Raw genomic sequence first — 11365 nt, forward strand, 5'->3', positions numbered from 1 at the left:
CCTCTGGGACACTGGGAAGCTAGCAAAAACTGTGTTCAAAACTGAAAATTTGAACCTGGACTGGAGAATTACTGTTATTAATTCTGGGTGTAAAAATGATCTTGTGGTTATGTTTTTAAAATAACCTTTATCTTCTAGAGATAGGAAAAATATGGATGAAATATGACGCCTGGTTTTGTTTCAAAATAATGGGGGAGGAGGCATATAGATGGAATAAAAGTGACTAAGAATTGATATAATCATTGAAGCTGAGAGCTTGGGGTCACAGAGGTTCACTAGAACCCCACTATCAGAGTGTGGTCCGCAGGCCCTCTGAGCCTGGGACCTGGTTAGAAATGCAGAACTTTGGCTCCACCTCGGCCGACTGACTCAGAATCTCTATTTTACTAAAATAAAATTCCCAGGGGATGGGTGTGCACAGTCAAGTGTGGGAAGCATTGGGCTATTTTGTCTACTTTTGTATACGTTGGAAACTTTCCATAATCAAATGTTGTGGGGTTTTGTTTTTCCGAAATTGTCTTCAATACCCTGGAGAGATCTTCCTGCAGAGTCCCGGGCTGCAGAGAGCGGAGAGGCCCTGTCTCCCCACCCGCCGCCCTTCGCGGGAGCCCCTCGGTCTATCAAGCCTCAGCCCCCACGCCAGCCCTCGGCCGGGAAGCACCCCTTCCTGCAGGGCAGCGCACCTGCAGCCACTTCAGCCCGGCTGCGATCCTGGCGGAAACCCGAGGCTCGGGGCACAGACTGTCCAGGCAGGCCCGGGCGGGGCCGCGCGGCGCACCTGGGCGAGCCGGCAGGTGGGACGCGCGGCGGGCCGGCCCCGCCCTCGCGCGGGGGAGGAGCCACCGGCACGGGGCGGGAGCGGACCCGACCGCGGGCGGGCCCGGGTGTTGGGAGCCCGGCGGACCTGGAACGCAGCCGCCGCGCTGGGACAACCGAGATTGGCTTCGCGGGATGAGCCTCCCCCGGAAAAAGGGCTTCTACAAGCAGGACGTCAACAGGACCGCCTGGGAGCTGCCCAAGATCTACGTGTCCCCCACGCACGTCGGCAGTGGGGCCTATGGCACCGTGTGGTGAGACCCCCGGGCCCGCGAGCCCGCCCGGGTGGGGAGGGGCGCCGGGCGTCCGGGCGGACAGACGGCGGGCACCCAGGCCCCAGGACACAGGTGGAGCCTCCCGACAGGCGGGGGCCCGGCCAGTGCACCTCCTCCGCTCTCCCGGACCCGCCGTGGGTGTCCCCTCCCCTGTTGGGTGCCCGGGGCCGCGCGCCCACCACCTTGACCGAGGACCCCGCGGGCCTGGAAGACCTTCCCAGGGGCTTTTCCTCAGCCCAACCTGTGGAGCTAGGAGGAGATGGCAGATTGGGCTGCAAAGTACAGTATGAGTGAGAAGCCTCAGGCTGTGGTAGAGGCTGGCCTGAGGCCACCCCAGGCGCCATCTCACTTTCCTCACTGGCTTTGTGGGGTCCCTGTGGGTTGAACTAGGACGGGGTCTGGTTCTCCAGGACTTGAACCTTACAGGGACCCTGGAGCTCTTCCGGAAGAATCCCCATTGTTACAGATGGGTACACTGAGACCCAGAGAGGGAGAAGTGTCTTCCCCGTTGCAGAGTGAGCGTCCCTGGGGCTCTGGATTCTGGTGTCTTGAACTTGTGTCTGACGCAGGTGCAGTGCACCTCTGTGCCGGCCTGCTCCCTCCGGCAGCCCCACTCCCAGTGCTTCTGGCTGCGCCCTCACATTTCAGGCAGTGGGCACCCGTTTCTCCCTGCCTAGCCTGCTGGCCAGTGGGGATTTGGGTGAGGGTGGCCTGGCAGACACCACCCAGGACCTGGAGTGGGCACTGCCCAGCCAGGAGAGTGCTGCCTGCTGACGTGCCTGTGCCTCTCCAGCTCCGCCATCGACAAGCGGTCCGGGGAGAAGGTGGCCATCAAGAAGCTGAGCCGGCCCTTCCAGTCTGAGATGGTTGCCAGGAGGGCCTATCGAGAGCTGCTGCTGCTGAAACACATGCAGCATGAGAACGTAGGCTGGGCCTGGGGCTGCTGGGGAAGCCAGGGAGGAGAGGGGAGCCTCAGACAGGGTCCTGACAGGGCCCCCGTGTGTGCACAGGAGATGCCTCCAGAGGGTACACAGTGCTCAGGACAGGTCCAGGAGAAGGGGAACCACCTCCCTGCTCCTCCAACTCTTGTTCCCGCCTCATTACTAAGATGGGGTGCAGGACCTGCCCTGCTTACTTCTCAGCATGGGTGCAAAGGGTAGCTTGGCAGTGGATCAGAATGAGCTTGGTGAGGTGCAAACTTCCTATCTCACTGTTAGGAGGAAATGGACACAGAGGAACTTTGTAGTTTGTTCTAGATCTAAGAGCTGGGGTCCAGAATCCAGGTTAATGTTTGTACATGTGACCCTGATAATAACAATAATAATAATAGATACTTATTGAGCCCTTTTTATGTGCCAGGTACTGTTCTTAGAGGTTTGCATAAACTAACTTGTTTAATCCTCACAGTATCACAAGTACTATTACTTCCATGTACAGATAGGGAAACTGAGGCATAAAAAGACCCATAGGTTATATGGTTAGTCAGTGGCAGAGTTGGGACTTGAACCTAGGGAGCCTGGGCCCAGGCCTCAGTGCATAACCATTAGACTGTGGTATCTGATAGAAACAACTAGGAAAACTAGTGACCCAGTGTTGCACCTGGCAAGCAGGTTTTGCTCTAGAATACCTAGATTGGAAAGCAAACATTTAAAATAATGTTTCAAACTTTTAATGCACATTATAAGCCCCATTCCTCTTCAGCAGCCCTCCCCATGGCCTCTTGCCTCTGGCCCTGAAGCAGCCCTCTGGCAGGCAAGAATGGATGTGATGGGAGACCCAAGGTCAAAGGCATGGAGCCTGCTAGCTGGCAGGCCCCTTCCCTGTTCCCTCCTTCATTCCCTTCACCACTCGTGGGTCCCTGCTTGAGTTGAGAGTAGGTTTGTGCTGTTTGCCCTGAACACTAGACTTGGAAGCAGTGAGCACACCTCCCCTTCTACCCAGCATAATTCTCCACTGAGCACTGAAAGCTCCCTTCCAATTGGGATTCCTCTCCGGCTTCTGCCCCTTTACTGCTCCCAAGAAGGCTGGGAACCTGCCTCCTGCTGGAGATGATGTCTTAGGAAAGGGTGGGTGGTCCTGTGTATGGCTGGGCATGGAGGGGGCTGCTCAGCCCTCACTGGCAATCTTCTCCTCAGGTCATCGGGCTCCTGGACGTCTTCACCCCAGCTTCCTCCCTGCGCAGCTTCCAGGACTTGTGAGTTGGGCTGCACTGGATTCCAGGGTATTGCAGGCCTTACTCATCACTCTGGAGCCAGCTTGGGGAGGGTCCAGATTCTCTCTTCTGGGCAGGGGGCTTCCTGCCCTGGCAGTCCTTGTGCTGTTGTTGAGGTGTGATGCTCTCTAGAGAGATACTTTCAGCCAAGGGTATAGAGAAGGGCAGGCAGGAAGCGGTGGGAGGGGCTCTGTGGGGTTCTTGCCTGGCATAGAGCTGTCTGCTACATACCCTGTTTTCCCCCAAAATCAGCTCTAATGTGTCTTTTGGAGCAAAAATTAATATAAGACCGGTTATTATATATTATTATATTATATTATATTATATGTATTATAGTATAGTATATTATATATATTATATTATATTATATTATATTATATTATCAGGCCTTATAGTAAAATAAGACCCAATTTTATATTAATGTTTGCTCCAAGAGATGCATTAGAGCTGATTGGCCGGCTAGGTCTTATTTTCGGGGAGATACGGGAGGTGCTTTGTGTGTTACCCAGCTTTAACATCACCAGAACATCATGGCCGGTCCTCACAGGGTTTGCACCAACTCACTTCACCATTCCCTTGGGGCCCAGGTGTGGGTCTGGACCTTGGGGCTCTTCCTAGCCTGAAGCTCGGACCAGGAAGCCTTGGCCGCCTCTGGCTAATGGGGTGTTTGACAGTTATACAGAACCCCAAAATTTAGTTGCTAAATGGATGGCTTTGCTAGTGCAGTGCCTGGTTTAAAATTTAGAAACTCTGGGAAGGTGGATTTTTTTTTCCAATGCTACTTCAAATGCTCTGAAGGCCTCTTTGTTACCATACTTTTGTTTTACATGTAATGCAGTCATTTTGAATGAAGTTTTTCCTATAATGCCAGTTGCTAGGCTTAGCATTTGGAATTTAAAGGGGACCAGCTAGAAGTTTGCCTGGGGTGGAAGGAGAAGAAGGCATGCCAGGTAGAAGGAACTGTGGGGCCAGAGGCCATGGTGCATGAACGAGGCTAAATGTCTGGGCACTATTGAGAATTCAGTGGCTAGTGGAGGCCAGCGGCTGCTTTGGTGAAGCTGAGTCCAGACTCGATCCCACAGGCAGCCTCCATCCAGTCCAGGGAGGTTTCGAGCAGGGAGATGATGTGGTCAGACTGGAGTTTGGGATGTACTCTGGTGGCAGCGAGAAAGGAGCAGGGAGCAGCTTTGGGAGGCGGGAGACTGGAGGGTAGTGTTCCAGACCCAGACCTTGATCTAAATAGAGTAGAGGTGTTGGGATGCCGAGGTCAGACCTGAGACCCTTGGGATGCGGTGGCTGGGAGAGGTGGCATAGGTCGGGGGCTGTCAGGTTCCTGCTTGGAATATAAGGTGGAGGAAGAACAGATCTTGGGAGAAAGGTAATGAACCCTTTGGATACTTCACTTTGAAGAGCCTATGAACATTTAAGTGCTTAACCAGCAGTTGCCGAGAAATCTGGAGCTCAGGAGAGGAAGGTTTGGGCTGGGGATGTGGATTTGGGTCAGAATAATCTCCGAAGCCCAGAAACAGGCTAGTGTGGAACATGACACAATACTGATGATTAAGCTATAAATGTTAAAAAGAAAGGTCCAAGAGGATGAGCAGATGAGCGGAGAGCGTGTAATCAGAGGGAGAGGAGAATTGGCAGAGACTTTTGAGGGAGTGTCAGACTTTGTAAAAGGTCAAATAGGAAAAGAGGAAGCCAGGGCTGTGTTTGTTGGGCCGTTATTGGTGACCTTGATCCGAGCCGTTTTGGTGGTGGGGTGGGAGCAGGGTGTCAAGAACTGGGAGTTAAAGCAGTGGGGTCAAGAGGTATGGACCATTCTTTTTAAAAGTTTGGTGGGGAGAGACAGCGGGAGAAGGGGTGGTTCCTTGAGAAACGAGGTCAAGGAAAGGTGGTTCTAGCACAGTGAGACTTCAGCAAGTTTGTGGGCCAAGAAGAAAAAACAGGTGAAAGATAAAGGCCAGGAAGGGATTATGCCTGGAGCAGGTCTCAGCCGGCGGCGGAGGGGTGTGGCCAGGCGGAGGAGGCGTGGCCAGGTGAGGGGTGGGGCCAGGTGGAGGGGTGTGGTCTGGTGGAGGGGGTGTGGCCAGGCAGAAGAAGGCTTCGAAAAGTCACAGCCTCATGGGGATGGCCTCCACCACATAGTTTTTTGGTTTTTTTTTTAACGTTCTTTTTTCAATCTTTAACATTTTTTATTCTGGACTTTGCTGGTACTATCTTGAGTAACAACGATTACATTTTGCTGACCTCGACCTGTTTTGCAATCCCAGAAGAGGGTGCAATGGCTTAGCCACCTCCTTCCTTCTTCCACCCTCCTGGAAATTGTTTTATTGTTTCCTTCTCGGAAGGGCAGACATTTTTGGTTGTTTCTGGAGCCATCTCAGCGGGGCATGACCCTCTAGGGCAGAGAGGATTTGGACAGAAGCAGAAGGAAACACTGGCAGATGTTTCTAACTCACCGCTCTGGCTTTCTGCGGGGCGTGGAGGAGGGCAAGGAGAGGGCACCTTTGAGGAAAGGGAACACAGCTCCATTTGATTTTTCTGAGCACGCTCTGGCTGAAATGTCACCCTGAGCTCTGCCAGCTGGGCGGCCACTGTGGCCAGGCCGGGAGCCAGGAGCCGGGAGGCCCATGTGGGGGTCTGGCTGGCTGTGGTTGTGTTGGTTCTTCTCACATACAGAGGTCATCCCTAAGGCCCCTGCTCTGCCCCAGCTCCTTGCCCCTCCTCTGAGCTCAGACCCGGGGCTGGGTGGGACTTGGGACTGTTCACCGAGTCCTTGTGCCTTGCAGCTACCTGGTGATGCCCTTCATGCAGACAGACCTACAGAAGATCATGGGCATGGAGTTCAGTGAGGACAAGATCCAGTGCCTGGTGTATCAGATGCTCAAGGGTCTTAAGGTGGGTGGGGGCTTGGAGGATGGCGGGGGTGGCACCTTGGCATTGAGACCTGAGGGTTGGGGGAGGCCAGGCCTTGGGGGCTGGGAGAGCACACTGTGAGGGCGGAGGAGGTGTCGGAGCCAGCGTGAAACGCTCCGTGTGGCAGCCGGGCACAGGACCCACGCTTCTCCTTCTCTCTCTCCCACACAGTACATCCACTCAGCTGGGGTCATCCACAGGGTGAGTGCTTTCCCTGCTACCGCCCCGCCCAGTCCTGGAGGGGTTCTCCACAGCCAGGGATGGGGCCGGGTGGAGGGAGGGGACAGTCCTTGTGGGCATGGGATGTGGATTTTTCCGGCACACCCTTAGCCCGGGAAGGCCTGCCTCAAAGGAATTGCTGTGGGGGAATTGCTGCAAACAAAGCAAGCCCAGAACTGGGCGTTTCAGGCCCCGAGAATGAGGAGCATTTTAGAGCTGCAGGGGCTCTACAGGACACCTTGTCCAATCCTCACTTTACACATGAAGAGGCTGATGTGCAGAGAAGGGAAGGGGCCTGGCGAGGTCACATGCTGGGCAGTGGCCGAGACAGACAAGCTCCTGTCTCTGCTTCTCAGCCCGGTGCTCACTTTCTCCTCCCATCTAGGACCTGAAGCCGGGCAACCTTGCTGTGAACGAGGACTGTGAGCTGAAGGTGAGTGGGCCCTGGTGGGGTCAGCGCAGGGTCAGGGTGAGCCCCTCTCCCGCGTAAGCCGCCCCTCCCCTGAAGCTGCTCCGAGGGCCTCCTCTCCTCAGTGAGCTTCCCTATGTCCCCTGAGTCATAGATCTTGGATTTTGGCCTGGCACGGCTTGCAGACACCGAGATGACTGGCTACGTGGTGACCCGCTGGTACCGGGCCCCCGAGGTGATCCTCAGCTGGATGCACTACAACCAGACTGGTCAGTGGTCAGCTGCCTGGGAGGGGCATGGGGCGGAAGGTCTTCTCTCGCAGCTTCCCCAAGACCATCTTGGTTACTCTGGGTTGACTGATCACGGGGTCGTGGTCAGTGGACCAGGTGACACTTCCTCCCCTCCATTGGCAGTGGACATCTGGTCTGTGGGCTGTATCATGGCAGAGATGCTGACCGGGAAAACACTGTTCAAGGGAAAAGATTGTATCCTTTGCTAGAAAAGCCAAACTCCATCCAGGGATTCATTCCTTCAACAGACACTCTCTTACTTGAATCTCTTCTTTTTCTTAATGCAGAGGTGATACACGCTCACTGTAGAACAATTTTAAAATACAGATAAGCAAAATGACGAAAACTAGTCCCCTTCGTTTCACCACCATGTAGAAAATACCGCACATTTTGGCACCGCACACACTAACCAAGCACCTGCGTGTGCAGTGCAGGCATCGATGAGAAGATGCGAGGCCTGCCCTGCCCAGCTCAGCGTGTAAGAGTGGGGGAGATGCCTGAGGGGATGAGGGCGGAAAGGCGGCACATCCAGGAGCATTTGTGGGGAGGGACGGGTACCCTGGCCTGGAGGGGGAAGCGTCTCAGAGACCTGAGTCCTGAAGGGTGAACCTCCTCTCCTGAAGCAGGAGGAGGTTAGGCGGGTCTGGAGCCTGGGTGGTCGCCACAGGGCCTGGGTGGCAGTGATGGGCTGGCGGGGAGGGCAGCATCAGATCTGCCAGCAGAGTGAGGCCAAGCCCTTAACCTGCTGCCAAGACCTGGATCAGCTGACCCAGATCCTGAAAGTCACCGGGGTGCCGGGCACAGAGTTCCTGCAGAAGCTGAATGACAAAGCGGTGAGTAGCAGATGGGCCTAGGCTGGCTCAGGCTGTGTGCTCAGCTGACCACGGGCAGGTGGGCTGCAGGCCTTTGGCGGGGGAGGAGGTGCTCCCCTCTGCCCTGGCAGGTGCTCTTACCTTTATCCCACTTTGGACTCCAACTGGAGCTGTCAGCCCTGCTGAGGCTTTTCTGGAATCCCTGCTGTATACCCCACGGCCTGAGCCCTGAGGGGCTGACAGTTAGGGTAACTCAGTGCGTTTCTGTCTTCCAGGCCAAATCCTACATCCAGTCCCTGCCACAGAGCCCCAAAAAGGATTTCTCCCAGCTCTTCCCACGCGCCAGCCCCCAGGGTAAGTCTCAGGGCCTGTCCTCTACGTTCTGTCCCAGTGGGCAGGCCTGGTTCTCCTGGGCCTGGGTGTGACACTCGTGCTCTTGGCTGCAGCCACTGACCTGCTGGAGAAGATATTGGAGCTGGATGTGGACAAGCGCCTGACAGCCTCACAGGCCCTCGCCCACCCCTTCTTTGAACCCTTCCGGGACCCGGAGGAGGAGACAGAGGCCCAGAAGTTTGAAGATGCCTTAGAACATGGGAAGCTCACAGTGGACGAATGGAAGCGTAAGAGCCAGGGGCTTGGGCTCCTTCCTCTCTGCCCGCTGCCTCTCTCTCCTTTGCCTCCTTCACTTTCATGCCTGACCTCAGCCAGCCCCTCTCTTTGGAGACAGCTGCCTCCTCTCTGAGTGGATACTGTCTCCTGCATCTGTTTCTTTCTCCCCAAGCTGACTTCCTACTTCACTCTGTATCTGTGGGGGAGGCTCCAGGTTCTCTTTGCCCTTAGCAACCTTGACCCACCTCGAACCACGCTGCCTTTCTCAGAGCAAATCTACAAGGAGATTATGAGCTTCAGCCCCATTGCTCGGAAGGACTCGCGACGCCGGAGTGGCATGAAGCTGCAGTGACTTGTCCAGCCAACCCCTGACTGAGCCTTGAGCCTGGGGACCACCACGTGGCACCGCCTGCCCCTAGGACCAATATTTATTTGTCACTGCTGAAGTTTCCAACCCTTCTCGGATGATAGCCTCCCGTGCAGAGGACAGAAGGGCCCCGCTTCCTTGTGTAGGAGGCAGAATTCAAAGATGTTGGCTGGGAGAAAACAGCTCTGATTGTAACCGGCCACATTAAACACCCACCTGGAGAATCGCCTGTATGTGGGGTCCTTTCCTTCTTGGCTATAGTGGAGCTGAGAGGTGTAGGCTGAGCCAGGCCAACGGTCTACAACAATGGTGGGATATTAGTTTGCTAGGGCTGCTGTAACAAATTACAAGTTAGATGGCTTAAACAACAGAAATGTATGCTTTCACGATTCTGAAGGCTAGAAGAATGAAATCAATGTGTTAGCAGGGCTGTGCTCCCTCAGAAGGTTCTAGAGAAGAGTCCTTCCTTGCCTCATAGCTTCTGGTGTCTCCCGGAATCTGGTTGTCCCTGGCTTGTAGCTACATCAGTCCATTCTCCGCCTCTTTCACATAGGCTCCCCTCCTCTTATAAAACACCAGCTGTTGAATTCAGGGTCCACCCTAATCCCATAAGACCTTATTTCCAAATAAGGCCACATCATGAGGTTCTGGGTGGACATGACTTTTTGGGGAACACTCTTCAACCCACTACAGATGGCCACCCTTTCCTAGGCCCGATGCTCTGTCACAGAGCCAGAAGTGTTGGGACGCTAAGTTAAAAAAGCTGCAGAGAGCTGCCGCTGACGAGACACTGCATGCAGATTATTTTGGGTGAGTGATAAGCAATCGAGATCTGAAACAACAGCAGGCTTGTTGCCTGGGAGCTGCAGAAGGCAGAAACAGGCTTTTTCCAGGCCTTACAGAAAACTGTGCTGCGTCGTCTTGTTGGGAATGACCGATCTCTGCCAAGCTTTACTCTGACAATGGCTAGGAGCCTTCTGTTCAGGTTTGAAAAACTTTGGGAGAACGAATTCCCCTACACAAGAAGTCAGGAGCCCCGTAGTTCCTGCCTTGGGCCCAGGGGGTCTCAAACTTCCCCGTGCACCAGGGGCCTGGTTAAAATGCAGATTCCTGGGCCCTACCCCAGGGATCCTGACTTAGCAGGTCTGTGGTTGAGACCCTAGAAGGTTTGAATGAGCCTCACCTCCCCTCAACCCGACTTAGTGATTCTGATAGCTACCAGGTAATATTTAGAGAAACATTTAACTGATTTCCGTACCACTTAATTTGTCAAGAGGCCTAAATTGGGAACCTACAATGGGGGTTAGAGGAGCTTCATGCTCTCATCTTCCAGGTGTTAAAAATGAGGCTCAGGGCACTTTTAGGGCAGGGCAACTATTCTGTATGGTACTGTAGTGGTGGGTAGCTGACGTTATGCATTTGTCCAAACTGGTCGAACTGCACAACACCAAGAGCGAACCCTCAAGAACACTGGACTTCGGTTAATAGTAATAATGAACCAATACGGGCTCATCGTCTGTAAGATGTGCCACACTAATGCAAGATGTTAATAATAGGGGAAGGTGGGGGGGATGGGCGGTAGTATATGGAACCTTCTGTGCTTGCGGCACAATTTTTCTGTAAACCTAAAACTGCCCCCCCCAAAATAATGTCCAGTTTTTTAAGATATTCAAATAATGTCTATTTAAAAAAACGAAAGCAAAAGCACCTTGAGGCCACACTGCCCCCTCCCTGAGAGATCAGATACCCACAGCTAGGATGTGGTGGAGTCAGGATTTGAACCCGAGCAGCCCTGACCACTGTACCAAAGACTTCACACTTGGATTCGAGGGTTGCCTAACCTGCCCTCCCTTCTAGCCTCTCTCTCTCAGCTCCTTACTGCTGCTCATGACTGTGGACTGTTTTCCCTCCCACAGAGCGACCCTGGTGTCAAGAAGGAAGGAGTGGCTAATGGGAGGGGCTGGTCATGTCCTGCCATAGCCCTGACCTTGCTGGTAACTAACCTACCCCGGGTCCCCTGTCTAAATCCCTCATTTAATTGCCTTCTGAGATGCCTCACTGGCCCCAAGGAATAAGTCCAGACTTCTTGGCCTGGCATTCAAAGCCCCTTGCATTCTCTAAACTCATCAACCCATCGCCTCCCATCTTCCTTACAGCAGTGTGGCCTGCCATGGAACATGAGTCCTGGGATACACTAGGAAGTCACCCTGCACATTAGCAGCTTAATGGCTGTGGGGGCAGAGCCCCAGAAAGTAGTTTCCAGGCTCTCGGCCTCACATAGACAGGTGCTGGCTCAGGTAGTAAATGGCCATCAATTGTGATTGCATGGCCATCAGCTGTGGCTAGTTGGCCGTCAGCTGTAACCAGTGAGCCATTGGCCACTAATATAACTGCTGTGGCTACGCTAGGAGAGGAGGAGAGAGAGAAAGAATGGGGG

General features: G+C 54.1%; 1 protein-coding gene across 2 annotated transcripts; it reads left to right on the forward strand.

Annotated features, from left to right (window-relative positions):
• The first annotated feature begins 392 nt into the window (after positions 1 to 392).
• MAPK13 (mitogen-activated protein kinase 13) lies at positions 393 to 9154 on the forward strand. Of its 2 annotated transcripts, XM_019738843.2 has the most exons (12): positions 840 to 1070; positions 1885 to 2014; positions 3227 to 3285; positions 6096 to 6204; positions 6394 to 6423; positions 6827 to 6874; positions 7005 to 7119; positions 7264 to 7335; positions 7894 to 7973; positions 8228 to 8306; positions 8399 to 8572; positions 8831 to 9154. In XM_019738843.2, exons 1-12 carry the CDS (start codon positions 952 to 954, stop codon positions 8911 to 8913), a joined length of 1098 nt encoding a protein of 365 aa, XP_019594402.1. In that variant the 5' UTR covers positions 840 to 951; the 3' UTR covers positions 8914 to 9154. The 2 variants fall into 2 exon arrangements, with proteins under 2 accessions (XP_074188957.1, XP_019594402.1); XM_074332856.1 differs by lacking the exon at positions 1885 to 2014 and having other exon boundaries at positions 393 to 1070.
• The last annotated feature ends 2211 nt before the right edge of the window (positions 9155 to 11365 follow it).

Source organism: Rhinolophus sinicus, linkage group LG05 (assembly GCF_036562045.2).
Source record: "Rhinolophus sinicus isolate RSC01 linkage group LG05, ASM3656204v1, whole genome shotgun sequence".
NCBI classification, from domain to species: domain Eukaryota; kingdom Metazoa; phylum Chordata; class Mammalia; order Chiroptera; family Rhinolophidae; genus Rhinolophus; species Rhinolophus sinicus.